The 15,866-nt window shown below is 44.3% G+C and overlaps 2 protein-coding genes across 2 annotated transcripts; both read right to left on the bottom strand.

Annotated features, from left to right (window-relative positions):
- Positions 1-580: 580 nt before the first annotated feature.
- Positions 581-3,579, bottom strand: LOC109768222 (serine carboxypeptidase-like 17). Its single transcript, XM_020326969.3, has 11 exons — positions 3,081-3,579; positions 2,916-2,992; positions 2,674-2,796; positions 2,315-2,417; positions 2,098-2,135; positions 1,897-1,998; positions 1,720-1,800; positions 1,498-1,638; positions 1,106-1,410; positions 937-982; positions 581-844 (listed from the first exon to the last, which is right to left on the bottom strand). Exons 1-11 carry the CDS (start codon positions 3,382-3,384, stop codon positions 761-763), a joined length of 1,404 nt encoding a protein of 467 aa, XP_020182558.1. The 5' UTR covers positions 3,385-3,579; the 3' UTR covers positions 581-760.
- A 1,220-nt stretch (positions 3,580-4,799) lies between these two features.
- Positions 4,800-7,404, bottom strand: LOC109768214 (uncharacterized). The gene is made up of 2 exons (XM_073510007.1): positions 5,686-7,404; positions 4,800-5,289 (listed from the first exon to the last, which is right to left on the bottom strand). The coding sequence occupies exon 1, from the start codon at positions 7,200-7,202 to the stop codon at positions 5,979-5,981; it is 1,224 nt and encodes a 407-aa protein (XP_073366108.1). The 5' UTR covers positions 7,203-7,404; the 3' UTR covers positions 4,800-5,289; positions 5,686-5,978.
- Positions 7,405-15,866: the final 8,462 nt, after the last annotated feature.

Here is a 15,866-nt window from a genome sequence, read left to right on the forward strand (position 1 = left end):
GAGTCTGATGAGGTATCATGGCACATATCATCCTTAGGTCAATTCTCGGTTAAATCCCTCTATACATAGCTGTTGGCTGGGCCGGGGTTGGCTAGCATGAAATTCCTTTGAAAGACTGCCCTTCCCCTCAAAGTTAAGTCTTCTTGTGTCAATTGCTTCGTAACATACAACCGTCCTCGCTTAACATGGCCAATCGCAATGGCCCTTCCAACGGCTCGTGTGCAGTGTGTGCAATGCCGGAGGATGAACACCAGATATTTTTTGGTGTGAGTTTGCTCGTTATGCGTGGAATTCCGTCCGCGAGGTAATGGACTGCAATTGGAACCTGAACTCCAGTTGACTTTAGGGCAACTAATTGATTTGCATGTGTTCCTATGGTCGGCAAGATGACGATCGAGCGTCCATGGACTCTACGAGCAACACATTAATATGATTAGTGACGCATGAGACATCATGTAATCATCTATGTTGTCTTCAACCTTGTGATAGCTTTTGTTCCTTTTATACTCCCTTTTGTGATGTTGGATGTTTCAAAACTATGCAATAATAGAAGGTTGCATGCATCAATCGATGCATAGGCTGGATCATCACACTTGTATTGCCTTGATGGCGATGAACATGCAAATGTTATATATACCATGTCGCGCTATACATTGACAAACTTAATAGTAGTAGGTTAAAGTGGTAGAATAGTATTCTTCCTGAATCAAAAATCCTTATGTGCGTGAGGAAGCGCATGTGATGCGCGTGAGAAGACGACTTAGACAGGACGGCCGGAGAGCCATCTATCGACCATGGCCAAGCATTCCTTGGGCATGTACTCTGGAGCAGTGTGACCACCACCCTGATCAAACAAACAAACAAAGAAACACTTGTTTGGCATGACAAATTAACAATAGAGTAAATACATCAAACTAGCCAGTCACTTATGCGTACCTTGACTGTCGCAAAAGTGAGGTTATTAGCGTACAACGTTGTAAACCTGCACAGAAAAGGAATGAAATGTAGCTCAATCAAGGGCACCATACATCAAGAAGGTACAAGTTTCCCTTGATCTTGTCCACAAGCTGATCGGAGAAAATGAACAACTCTCACTTGAACTTACCCAGCAACTTGGCCGGTGGCATACCAGGGCCTCCACTCATCGACGACGGCGAAGCCGAGGGAGCGGATCCACGCCTGGGTGCTGATGAAAGGCACGGTCATGTCGTGGTCACCGCTGTAGATCAGGCTCCGGTAGCCTCTGCTGGTCACGCTCCGGTGAAACTCCACGATGCTCCTGATGTCGGTGGTGTATGGCGTGCCGTGGTTGCACCTTAGCCACAAAGGAACCGTTCCCTTGTGAACACCCAGAGCCTCTCTCACTGACCTGTTGTTTGCCCAGATGCCGGACATGCTATATCCTTTCTCCTGCATGCAGAAAATATAGATATGTTCATTAAAATTAGCAAAGAGCACAATCTTAAGCAATTTAAGCTAAGTCTCTTGGTCACTAACTCTGCACTCTGAAGAAATATCAGACAAGCCAAGCTCTGCACCACCATAGTCAAACAGCGTCCTGCCACTATCTGAATTTCCATTGTATTCAGAAGAGCATTCGGGTTCTAGGATGTGATGTATGTTTATGCCCTTCAAACACTACACTTGGTAGAAAAAGTATCATCAATAATTCAAACAAAAGGGCTTCCTTCAGTTCCCTTTATTTCGAAGTTATTGTACCTTATCTATCGCATCATGGCAATTCTTGCATTGTATGTTTCGGTTCATACTGGTGTCCGCACCACAACTTTCCCTGTATGTCTGAAGTTGAGCAAAATAGAAATTTTAATCATCACAAATGAGTGAAATAACTCAACTCAATACTATGAGAAAGAAACGATGCGATTCCCTCTACACCTCATATTGCTCATCAGATATGAGACCCATCCTATGGGCATATGGGACTCTGGCTGGCAAATCGAACTTGCGATCCGTTAATGGGTTGCCTATGATATAACCCTGAAGCAATATATATGTTAGAACATTAGCAGCTACTCACAAGGCAACACAAAGACATCCTGCGTTAATTGTTCCAAGAGTAAAGAAAGGTTGTCTGACCTTCAGATTAAGCAGTGGCTTGTCACCCATTTCTATACCTGGAAAAGGGGCACGAGATAGGTAATTTAAAGCACACCACTGAGGGTTTAACACTAAAGTCAAGGCCTTAAGGGTTATTTGAGTAGAGATATGTTGTATTGCATCCCAAAGTTCTCCATTTTATAGGGGGGAATGCAGTATTCTAATAAGAAACAGGAATAAAGAAGTTTCTACGTACCCTTAGCAATTTGAAAGGTCAGCGGTGGCGCAATTAAACCAGAATACGAATCTCCGGCAATGAAAAGTGGATTCGATAAGAACTGTGGATGCTCCTCATACCACTGCATATGGAGAAAACAATGATCATAAGAATTCAGAATAATTACCTATATGAATTCAAAATATTGTGTACATAGTACATACAACACAACTTGTAAAAGTAGTAGGAAATGTGTGAAGATGGGAAGTTTCAGAAGCAGTGGAGTGTAGAACAGTAGTATTATAAGAAGCACGTACGATGGAGTAAAGCAAAGCTAATTACTATACTCCTATGAGTGATAAGACGATGATAAATACTTAGTATGTGATTAGACAGACCTTGGTAAGGAAGATGGCAATTTGGTCAACGGCTTTGGTGTCGCAGGACTTGTACCCTTGGTCTGTTGCAGAGTATGAAAAGCCAGCTCCAACAGGGGAATCCAGAAAGATTACATTGGCAACCTAGTGACGATTGGACAGAAGCATAATTAGAAGCTGCAATTATGCTCACATACATGTTTAGTTGGTGGCCGAGTCTCGGTCCCAGATGGGTGGCTGGCAGAAGAGGAATATATACTAGCCTTGGTCCAAGAATCCGGTCTGTACACCAGCTCCGGCACACCACCGGTGTAGGAATCAGGCTGAAAGCTGAGAGGACCTGCAACAGCAACAACCAACAAGTAAAATGGCTAAGCATATCAATCACGGCATGATGATGATAATGGGAAATGGAAGCAAATAGTTACCGATTTCGTAGACAAGGCCGGAGAAGGCGGAGCACCCCGGGCCGCCGGTGAGCCAGAGCAAGACGGGATCCTCCGCCGGATTGGCCTCCGACTGAACGAAGTAGTAGAAGAGGCGGACGCCATTGCGGTCGTCCACTTCCACATAGCCTGTTTCCAGGGAGAAGGGAAGGGGGCCATCGAAGCCAGGCAGATGGCTCACCACGGTGGTCTTGTTCTTCTCTCTGTCGCTCTGCGCGATGCCGGCGACGATGAGGAGGAGGAGAAAGCTCACCCCCAGTGCCAAGCCATGGCTCCTATCTTTCATTGTCTCCTCCTCGCCTTGCTAGAAGCTGTTGGACAGGAACATGGCGCATCAAACTCGGCTTAGTAGTAGTTAAAGGATCATTGGTCTCCTTAAAAGAAGGAATTTGTCGTTGTCATTAGGTAGATGGCCGTGCTTTCTCTTCTCTTCAATTCAATTTCAATAGTACAATGGAGAAACAGATCTGACTCAACGCCCCTAGAAGCCAGCGCCGCTGTGCTTTGGCTGGATGCAATATGATAATAGCCCAAAAGCACCATGAAAGCTGTGTTAGTAGGTCATTTGCTGGTTTTAATAGTCGCACGCATCACACGAGCCATGAGACACCGTTAAATTAACGCAAGGGAGGCCCGGAGCAAGTGAGCTCTTTGTCCTATACCGGCTCTTTCGTTAGCGTTTTTTCTTGAACAAAGGATGCTTTTATTAACTCAAAATATAGCATCGAACAGATACAAAGCATAAAGAGCGACACCTGTCTCAGAATAGCTAAGATGCACACAACCATCGAGCTGTCTGACAAAGCATGAAGGGCTCTTCTGTTAGTGTACAAAGGGACTTCGTTAGCCTGCTCGACATGCACTTGCATTTGTAACTAATTTGTAAAGGTACTCTACGCCAGTCCTGTTCACCTTTCTCAAGTCTCACATCGTATTCACCTCAACAGCTCGCAACTAACACAGGACTTCGTTATATTATTTCTTTGACCACCATCGTATTCACCTTCAACAGCTCGCAACTAAACCTAGCGTGCCATACTGTACAAATTTATCGTATCTGCATTGCATCTCTTCTGGGTTTTTTTTTCCGTATATATGAAGGTGCATCAGGTATTTCTGTTAATTCATTTGAAGAGAAAATACACAATAAATTCTGGCACCCACCGCCTGTATAATGGAGCTTGATAGCACATAGGAATTTTGGGGGGCCTGTAGAATTCACCAAGCCTCTGCGTGCATTTTGGCAATATTGAAGGCATAAAGGTCCCTCCTCAAACCCAAATCTCCACATCCCTCTGGTTTCGGCAAGATCTCCCTCTCAGGAGAGCCAGTGCATGTTGCGCTCATCACCTCGACCAAAAAACGGCAGATCATCGTATAAGATGGAAGCATCAACATCGCATACATGCAACTGTCTTGAGCGCTTAAAATCGTGACCCCATATCAATCAACTGAGTAAGACAAACGAATTTGCCCCCGGGTGGAGGCAGCAACCCAATACTTGTGCCACAGCTGGGTATAGGACCCATTCTGAAGTTGCTTGCAAGTGACCAGTAATCCAGTATGTATATATGATGCGTGAATGACTTTGTAGTAACGTAATCAGATCTTCGTGTTGACAAGATTGACACTTTGCACGGTGTTGTGATCACTATCGAGACACTTATTTTGAAACAGAGTAGTAGTAGTTAACATAATAAGTAAGATCAAAATGCAGCCGAAACATTCATAATAACCTTAACAATAGTACAAAGTCAAACAAAGCAGGTACGGAGGGGATTACAAACCATGCAGGGACATCATCTTGTACTAGCTACCTATAGCACAATAATAATAGTAAGCAAATTAACAGGCACCTGAAGGGAGCTTTAAATATTAATAATACGTCTCCTAATTTAACCTCCATCATAACCTTAATAAATAAAATTCTGATTCATACTACTTCCTCTGATGGTGGGATGGCATGGTTTGAAACTTGTGAGAGCAAATAATCCATTATTGTAGTCATCTCAAAGGGCACTCGTACCCAAACAAACCACCAAACAAACCACCTACTGTGACAAGTCCATTGCATCCCCGACATCACCCTTTCCTCCTACGGCTGCTGGGTTAGCGAAGGCAGGCTGCTTCTTGCGAGAGGATCCCATAGACATGGGCGCACGCCGCTTCATATGCTCCTTCTCCTTTGAAACTGCACAGAAAAGGAACAGATTTTGTTGTGAAAAACAAATCCTTGCCCTTCTCATTTATTAAAATAAAATCACAACTAACAAAGCCATAAGATAAAAGAGTCTACAATCAAAAATTCTAGCTAGTTCTAGAATGAACAGCCATGCATGTTAAGAAAAAGAAATTTGTCAACAGGAAGGAAATATTGTTGTCACCAAGTTAAAGGCGTCGGTCGGTCGGTTTTCAAGTCATATATGAACTTGTACTACTTCATTAACCAACATATCGATTGACCTCACATGATAAGATTAAACTAGACTCATGCCATGGTATACATCGATCTCAAATGAATTTGAGCAAGGCATATTGATCGATCGTATGTTATCATTAACGGGGAGGGGAGGCGATGGTACAGTACCTGCAGCAGCGGGCATGAGATAGCTGGAGATGATAGTGCCCATGTAGGGGTTGGGTCTTTGCTTGTCGAAAATCTGCTCATCCAGCAGCTTCTTCTGGTTGAGGTCAACAGCAATCACCTTCGACATCCTGGTGTTTTCGCTGCTGGCATTGGTCAAGAGGTAGAGGACGCCATCACTGTGGGAGCTGAGGATGGGGTTGGAAACAAAGAGAGACTGGGGCAGGTTGTAGCCGTGAATTTCTCGGGAATTTATCTCATGCTCCTGCTTGAAAAACAGGGTATCCAGACCCCCGCTAAGCCCGCCCCTCCAAGGTCCACGTGACCACCGTCCAGCCGCTAGGCGTTTGCGAGCGCGGGCTGGGTTCTGCGTGGACCTGAAGGTCAACAAACCTGATGATGCCGGAGTCATTGGCTAGGGCGATGTCCCGAAAGAAGTATGCAATGTCTGTGGCAAGAGGGAGGCAATTTTCCGGCTGCCTCGGCTCTGGAAGGGGGAGATAGCGGAGCGGGGTGCAGAGGGTGTCGGAGGCAGTGAGCACGTCGGAGAGTAGCATGCCACTCCAGAGGTCGACCCAGCCCATGATGCCACGGGGGGAGCCGGAGCTGGACATGGAGCTGTCGATGGTGATGACCTTGCCGGGCACAAAGTCATCAGGCGGTGGTGACTCTGGAGAGGCAGCGGGCGTGCGTCTCCACCGAGGGTCCTTGGAGTCGTAGGTGCAGAGGTAGTATCCGGAATGGCTGGGGTGGAAGTAGTCGTAGGCGAGCGCCGCGATCCTGTAGGCATCACAGGCATCATCCTTGGGGCGGGCTTGAGAATATGCGGTGACGGAGGGGTTGAGGATGGAAGTGGGGGGCGTGAAGGGGATACTTTGGGGGCGGGGAAGGGCGACGACGGGGCTGAGGATGGGGGTGGGGGGCGTCAAGGGGATTTTGTGGGCGGCGGTGGGGATGTTGCTGCTGTAACGCACGACAGCAATACTGCCGGTAGAGAAGCAGTGAGTTCCCATAGCTGGCAACATCTCGGGTTGGATTTGAGGGAGGCAGGTGAGTTTCGGCGTCCCCGCCGGTGAGGCTGCTGCCTCGTAGAGGAAGTAGTCGTAGTTATTGCTTTCGCCGTAGTAGGCAGGGTTGTAGCCGTGGCAGAGGGCGAGGAGGGCAAGGTTACCCTCCGTGGCGATCACCCAAGGCTCGCAGACGAACAGGCGGCGGGTGCCTTGTTGTTCCCCGTGGTCGTCTTCGGTGAGGTTGGCGGAGCAGCAGAAGTAGGAGACGCGAGGCGGCGGCGCCAAGAACAGGCTGACCTGCATCTCCACCTCCACCACCCTGTCGTCGTGCAAATTCCTCTTGAATGTACAGCGGGCGGAAGTATGGTTTTTTTGGTGGTCTTTCTTGTGGACCATGTAGGCGAACTTGTCGAGGAGGGCTTCCCCCCAGTCCCACACAGTCGCCGCCGCCGCCGCATCATACGCAGCCGGCGGATGCAGTGAGGCTTCGTGGTAGCCTTTGAGCGACATGGTGGATCTGGATCTTTCACACAGGGTATTTGTTTAGATTTATAGGGGGGGAGAATAAGAAGGAGAATCAGGTCGCAGTCAGAGCCGGATTCATGGACAAACACGAGACGGAGAGGAAGAGTCCGCCGGACGGCGGAAGAAGAAGGGGAAGCGGAGTGGGAGTGGGAGGAGGAAGAAAGGGAAGTGGAGTGGCGGCGGCGGCGGCGGAAACATCTAAAAAGGCCTCTTTCCTCTCTCTCCGATACACAACACACCACACGGTGGCCGTTGGATAGCCTGCTACGGACGGCCACTCCTATCTGCCCGTCCGCTGCAAACCCTAGGGCTAGGTTGCCTGGATTCTGGGCCTCCTCAGGCATCCGTGGCCCGGTTGAGCTTCATTGGACTCGAACGCGCTTTGGATCATGTGGTGGGGGACTGGGCCGGCCCACGCAGGAGCAGCCAGTGCTGTAAAAAACAACGCAAAAAAGAACTGCGGCTGCCAGGATTAGAAGGCATTTCCTATTTGGCGCTGCAGGCGCCCGTGCAATTTGCAAACGGGCGCCTGCAGCAGTCCAAACTGGGCTGGCCCATTCTATTTTTTCCTTCTTGTTTTTCTTGTTTTTCGAAAGGTCAAAAAGAGACCTGGGTGTGGGATCGAACTCGCAACCCTTCTGTTGTAGGCTATCCACTCACGAGTGTAAAGGCAGATCATTTTTCTCTTTTTATTTCGTTCTTCAGCTCAGTTTATTCTTCTTCTCATTTTTTTTATTTATTGCGCGCTTTTCTAAATTACTAAAGTTTTTCTTTAAATTTGCGAACTTTTTTGAAACTCGATGAACTTTTTTTATAAATTGTTGAACTTTTCTTCAAATTTGATGAACTTTTTTTGAAATTCAATGAATTTTTTTAATTCTATGAACTTTTCAAAGTTCATGATTTTTTTTTTCAAATTATATGAACTTTCTTCAAATTCAATGAATTTTTTTTCAAATTCACGAACTTTTTTCAAATTTAATAAACTTTTTCCAAATCCAATGAACTTTTTTCGAATTCACGAATTTTTTTCATTTTTGTGAACTTATCCTTTCAATTCATGGATTATACGAATGCCTTTTCAAATTGATGCATTCTTTACTCAAAAAATTTAAGTGGTGCGATAGATTTTTGCAATGAAACAGCGCTGCAGCATTGTTATTAAGCATTTGCCTCTGTTTCTAATCATAAAAAGCAAGTAGCTTGTGTGGCTGGAGGTACTTGTATGCGAACTCGACATGGTGAGTTCGAAACCTGTATGTAGCAAAAAAATCGTGTTTTCTTTTGCGAGCTTTTGCATTCACCAGGCTTTGCATTTCATGGCCAGCCCAGCGCGGGGCGCTGCAGGCGCCAGGAGCACGAACGGGCGCCTGCTGCGCCGTACAGGAGCTCCCGGATTAGAACTGCGAGTCCCTGTTGGACGCGTAGCGTCAGAATGTTGACCTTTCGCCGATACAAGTAGTTTGTGGGCCGCCTCCCTCTTGGCCCGCTAGCTTCTTTTCCCTCAAAGGTTTGATTTGAACTTTTAGGTGTATTTGCGGGCTGGTTTCCTGTCTGTTTTGGGAATGTGTCTGTTGTTGTTTCCAGTCTGGTTTGATTTGGAAATTGAACCCCAAAAATATGGAGTACAGTAAAAATGTTCAATACCAACATTTATTGGTAAAAATGTTCAATACCAAAATTTATTGGTAAGAACACATTGACGACTGATTTTCATATAGTACTCATTCATTTGTTCTGAATGAGTAAAAAAATTGAACAAATTTTGTCTTTTTCTGAATTTGCATTCGTAAAATGTAGTTGACCATAAAGCATAGAATATTCAGTATGTATACATACAAGTTTACCAGAAAGCATAGAATATTCAGTATGTATACATACAGCTAGCAGCAAAAATGGCAAACATGTTGTCCAAAAAGAAAAACTAGTTCCACGCCTGGTATATCTGCTTCCATTCAAATATGAATATGGGCCAGGCTTCGCGTTTTCTTTTGCGAGCTTTTGCATTCGCCAGGCTTCGTGTTTCATGGGCCAGCCCAGCGCGGGGCGCTGCAGGCGCCAGGAGCACACGAACGGGCGCCTGCTGCGCGGTATAGGAGCTCCCAGATTAGAACTGCGAGTCCCTGTTGGACACGCAGTGTCAGAATGTTGACCTTTCGCCCATACAAGTAGTTTGCGGGCTGGCTTCCTCTTGGCCCTCTAGCTTCTTTTCCCTTGAAGGTTTGATTTGAACTTCTAGGTGTATTTGCGGGCTGGTTTCCTGTCTGTTTCGGGAATGTGTCTGTTGCTGTTTCCAGTCTGGTTTGATTTGGAAATTGAACCCCAAAAATGTGGAGTACAGTAAAAATGTTCAATACCAACATTTATTGGTAAAAATGTTCAATACCAAAATTTATTGGCACGAACACTTGTTTGACGACTGATTTTCATATAGTACTCATTCATTTGTTCTGAATGAGTACAAAAATTGAACAAATTTTGTCTTTTTCTGAATTTGCATTCTGAAAGTAAAATGTAGTTGACCATAGAGCATAGAATATTCAGTATGTATACATATAAGTTTACCAGAAAGCATAGAATATCCAGTATGTATACATACAGCTAGCAGCAAAAATGGCAACCATGTTGTCTAAAAAGAAAAACTAGTTCCACACCTGGTATATCTGCTTCCATTCAAATTTTTTTTTTTGAAACGGGGCAAAAAGAGCTTTGCCTTATATTGATATAGGAGAAGCAAACATAGGTCTGGCTATTGCCAAGAAAAAAAAAGGAAAGGGGAAAAGGATCCCCAAGAAAGGAAAAAGGTCAGCCCACAAGCTCCGCCAGGTTCTTAGCACCGGCTAAAATCCAATCCTTTCCTTCCTCTCTGATCTTGTGCATGATGACCAATGGCAAGGAAGATTTATTGTTGAAGACTCTCTCATTCCTTTCCTTCCAAATCTCTCAAGCGACAAGCATGATGGCGGTCCGTAAACCTTTGGGAGAAGAGGTTGGAGTCTTGGCGATGGCGAGCCAGTAATCCACCACCTTAGGGCGTCCAGACCCTAAGCAAAGGAGAAGGTCCGGGCAAGAGAGCCAGGAAGCTACAGCCGTCCAGATCCTCCTAGAAAAGCGACATTCAAAAAGGATATGTCGCGCCGTCTCAGGGGCGCATCTACATAGCTGACAAGTAGGTTGGTGTGGCCACCCGCGTTTCGCAAGACGGTCAGCGGTCCAGAGGCGATTCTGGACGGCAAGCCAGGCGAAGAATCGACATTTGGGGGGAGCCCTAGTTTTCCAGACAATTTGCCCGAAGGAGCATGGTAAAGAGGCCAGGAATTGGGCCTTGTAAGCGGAGCTAGCCGAGTAGCAACCATTAGGCATCATGGTCCAAATTATGGAGTCCGTCGTGCCGGGCGCAAGTTGGACGGTCGAAAGAAGATCCCATAGGCGGACGTACTGCTCAATGTGTTCGACAGTAAAAGAGTCCACATTAATATCGGCAACCCAATTCTGACCCTCCAGAGCATCCCGAACCGTCCGGTTCTTTCTTCTAGAGGCTTTGAAGATTAAGGGAGCCAGGTCCTTAGGAGGAGTACCATCAAGCCAGGAGGAGGACCAGAAGGAAGCCTTAGCACCGTCTCCAATGGTGACTCGGGTCGCGGCGTTGAAGAGGTCCCTGTCGGAGGCATCGTTAGGGGTTTCAGATCCCACCCAAGGTTTTTCAGGTGCCGTCCATTCGTACCACAACCAGCGAAGCCTAAGAGCACGAGAGAACCTTTCCAAGTCCAGAATCCCAAGGCCGCCCAGCTCCTTGGGGCGGCAAACTTTCTGCCAGTTGACCTTGCACTTCCCCCCGCTAACCACTTCCTTGCAAGCCCAAAGCATTCCGCGACTAATCTTGGCGAAGGCCTTTAGGATGCCCTTGTCAACTCTTAAAGCTGTCAGCAGGAAGATTGGCAAGGAGGAGAGAACTGACTTCACCAGAGCGGTACAACCAGCCCGATTCAGAAATCTGCCCTTCCAAGTCCATTCAAATATGAATATGGCTGTTTCGGACATATTCCCAATGATTTTGCACTGAAGAAAGTTCACTCTGTTGCATTCTGAAGATGATTCACTAGTGTATATCTGTGCATCCATCTCTCCCTCAACCTGTAACAATTTTATTAATGTTAATTACTTGATGGAAAAGACATAATCAAGTGCGAACAATAAAAAACTAGGGGGCAAAAGTAGGTTTCTTGTATTATGAGGGGGGAAGTGCATCCACGTACGATTAACAGATGTTGCACTTCCAAGGCAAAAAAGACTCCTTCCTGGGGTTCATTTGAATATGCGAAATCCCTGATGAATAAAAAGAAGTTATATACAAGGAACCAGAGGAACTACATGTTGCTGGAGGAAAACATAAGACACTTTAAAAAAACTACAAAGGTGATAACATGAACTCATGTTGCTGGAGGAATGATTTCACCACTAGTAATTGAATTTCGTTGTCTTTGCAGTTGACAATGTCATATAGGAACTTTTCTCGAAGAGCTTGAACATCGGCCTAACGAAGGAATGCACAGAAAACATTGTTACATGCTTTAGTATTTACAAACTATTCTTGTGTAATGTTAAACAGTACAGAAGTAAAACTGCTCACATTAGAAAACCCCTCTATTCCAGGACCTTTGTATGTAGTGATATATTGGAAGACAAAAATGCCAGAATCATATCTGTGATTTCGTTTTGATATGAGAATCAGAGATATTAGTAGTATGAAAATTAATAATTAAGAGGAAATACATACTATAAAAGGTTAGAGACTACTACGGGGAAGATTAGAAAATCAACTAAAAAAGCACTTCGGCACTTGGATAAATCTGCACTCAAAGTTCTTTATGTTGAATGATCTGCAGTGTGGGTAATTTGCAGCAAAAAGCATATTGAAATTGAAAGTTATTGTACTGATGGCTGTTATGAATTTGTCTCCATCAAAATCAGGGTTTAGAATATCAAATGTTTTGTCAAACAAGTTTGCAGCAATTATAATCCATTGTTTATCAAAATAGCCCGGCAGGTGTACCTAGTTGAGCAGAACAATAACACCTTATTTCCTATATTTTTTGAAAAATAGTTAAGATATGTATACATAATATTCCGAAAGTACCAGAGAAGCATTAAGTAAGCTGAAGCCAACATGACTCGTGGAGTATTATTTTGGAAGAAGGATCGGAATGGTTTAGCAGTGGGTTCATAAGCTTCTCCTGTGAAATGTGCTTTTTGTGAAGCAACAGTTAGTACTTGCATATTCTACTGGGAAAACAAAGTTCATTACAAACGGAAATTTATTCTGAAACAGTTCTCACCATATCCTCGATGCTAACAATGTGCTTGACAATTTCACTGTTTGGTAATAATCCTTGCTTTCCTCGAAACAATTGGTCTTTGTTAGAAAGCTTTGTAAAACAGTTGACGACACGGGGATTTATCCACCCTCCAGGCATCATTGAAAGAGTTATGGTTCTCTGGTCTACCCAATTTTTTTCTACTTCGAATATTCTTGGACTGCAATATAAGAAATAGTACTCATGACTGTGCAGATGAAAATGAAGGAAAGTAATAATTGAATGTGCAAGAAAAACTAACCTGTAATCTAGTTTGCTAACAAGTGTAATCAATAAATTGTAGAATTCATTCTCTATCTTTGTTGAGAATATTTTCTGGCAGGTTTTTCTATCCTGTGCAAGAAGTAGAGTTTTTCCAGATGCGAAATTAGGATTCATGTTCCTGTGCGGACGCTTTGAACCTGTTGCTTCGTTGGCCTGTATGTACTACGCTTCATGTTGGTCTAGTGCTTGAACAAGTATTGGATCTTCTATTGGTGTGCCATAGTTCTTCGACAGAGAATTGTTGCACTGAAATATTGGGCTATTAATTTGTTTTTTTGAGGAACATCTATCTTGACCTGCGATATTGAACATGTGTTTGAACAAAATGTAGCAGGTAGCATATTGAGTTGGGGCAGTATAGCTGTTTCAAATGTAATTGTCTTTCCAAATGAAGGAACTTGGGGCAGTGGATCTTGTATAGAATTAGTGATAGCGTCAAAAGAAGGGGAATGGTCATCATATTTTGAGAATGCTCCAACAGGCAGTATGGGTTCATTGATAGTGAGGCCCCATGTGCTTCAACTAGGCACACAAAATTGAGCAGAACTACCTTCAATGTCTGTGATGCAAGTAGTTTCATTGTCAACATCATATTAGAACAAAAAACAGAGATGTAAGAAAGCATTAGTTAAAGAACGTACTGACAATACATTGAGGAACACTACCATTTAGATTTTTGAATTTGTACAGTTAAATGAATCATTTAGAAGAAAACTTGAAAATACCTTCTAACTTCTCGCCTAATAGTAAGAATCTAAACTGTTGGAAACTGAACTTGGTGGAATAATTCTTCTTCTTCTTATTGTTCGTCAATTCCGAGGTAGCTAGATCTTTGCAATACCCTGTAGAAAAAAATGGTAGTTGCAACTTAGTATATAGAACATACGAGTACCAGAGGGAATTTAACTGAGAAAAAAGCAGCTAGCAAACCTTCTAAAATTTGCTGAAAATTTATGGTACTTGCTTCAGTTATTGGAACTTCGATCTTTTGAGGAAAAATAATTTCTTCATAACTCTGAACTTGTGTAGATTGAAATCCAAAAGTCAACTCTGAGTTGTTGAGGTCAATAGATGATGAAAAACCGTGAATCAATTCCTTGAACATTTCATTTACATTGAATGGATTCTCAATTTCTTTAAATGTGGTAGGTTCTGGAAATATGATATCATTGTTAGAAAGCTGGTATGCAGTTGCAGCTTGAGACGTCAGTTGCTTGCTATTAGGTACTTTGAACGCACAAGATGAAACATGAATAATAGACTTTTCGTTTGGCTGCTCTTGTTTACAAGAAGTTCCAGCAACTATACAGCCTGATGATTTCATAGTTGAGCATCTGCTATTCATTGAGGAAGCTAACATGATATCATCAATGTACTGTACGTCTTGATTGTTGGCACAGAGTTCTGAATGCATTTCTGGAAGATTTTTTTTTGCTTTGTGCTCAATTATCATCTTGTCCTGAATCAGTGGCGGATTTACCGTACGGGCACCCTGGGTACGTGCCCGGGCTCGATCCCGTCGGTTTTCTCAACTATAGCGATCTTTCCTAGCCATCGCATGCCTAAAAAACGCTCAAAAACTCGAAAATACGATGGAAAATACATAAACTTCTCTAACTGGGCCAGTCCGTGCGTTTTCTGCAGTTTGGGCCTTGCTCATATCAGCTAAGCAATCAGATGGGCCACAACAGCCAGTAGGCCTTGTTTGCTCGATCAATCCACGCACTGAAGAAAAATCTGAATCGATCGATCCATCGACAAGTCGCATGTTCGTCTTCGCGCGCAGGAACGCGAGACCTAGTCGCGACCTACCATCTGCTGCGTAGCTGCGCCTCCGAGGCGGCGATGGCGCTAGGTAGACTGCCGCCGACAGCTAGATCAACGTCGGACGACAAGATTAGAAGAGAGATTAGAGATGACGCGTGGCCAGGCCTCGGCTACGACTCCGGTGGGCGGCGGTCAAGATCGGAAGCGTAAGCGGGGGCGCCAAGGCGGCGAATCGTCCGGTACCACTAGTGGGAATTCAACTCCGGCTCGATGGGACGTTGGGTCTACACCGTCGACACTAGCGACACGAGCAGCGGCGGTGAACACTCAACCTCTTCAAGAGGCATCCAGTAGCAGACCGCCAACAATTAGGGCTAGAGACAAGCGACAACTAGGTGAGTTATATTTCTAATTTAAGAAGTTGTGCATTGGATTGCTTGCCAACTCTAATTATGCTCGTTAAAATTTCAGAATTGAGCAGATTTTTTGTTGACACTAGAAGAAATTCACAAGTGGAACCGCCATAAGACCCACAACCAAGTGATGTTCATGAACATGATGACGACATGATAGATGAGGTTCAGAACTGGATTGAGCAGGAAATGCTGGATGATGACGATGACGATGATGATGAGGTGAATTTTGAGGATGAGGACGATGATGAGTTTAATCCGGCTGAAATTGTGTGTGATCCCGCTCATAGGCAACAAATTGCTGATTATCATCCGAATATTCAAGATCAGGTGAGAAGAGCATACATATTGAAGGGTCCAACCTGACCAACTGTCAAATTTGATCGCAAGAAAATTGGTAGCAAGAACCGTGCATTTTCTAAAAATTGGTATAAGAATTATGATTGGTTAGAATATAGTGTGTCCGAGCAAGCTGCATTTTGTTTCTGTTGCTTTCTTTTTAAGCAAGCAGGAAGTATTACACATTTTGGTTATGATGTCTTCACCAAAAAAGGATTCAGGGATTGGAAGCATGCATATCAAGCATTGCCTGCTCATGTTGGTGGGGTAAATAGTGCACACAACAAGGCAAGATTGCATTATGATTATTTTCGTAATCAAAGGCAAAGTGTGTCTAGTAACTTTGCTAGGTCATCCAAGGAGTCTGAAGTACTTTACAAAATTCGGTTGCACACTTCTCTGGGTTGTGCAAGATATCTCATTGCTCAAGGCTTGGCTTTTCGTGGCCATGATGAAAGTTCAACTTCACTGAACAAGGGTAACTTCCGTGA

This window comes from Aegilops tauschii, chromosome 3, assembly GCF_002575655.3.
Source record: "Aegilops tauschii subsp. strangulata cultivar AL8/78 chromosome 3, Aet v6.0, whole genome shotgun sequence".
In the NCBI taxonomy this organism is placed as follows: Eukaryota; Viridiplantae; Streptophyta; class Magnoliopsida; order Poales; family Poaceae; genus Aegilops; species Aegilops tauschii.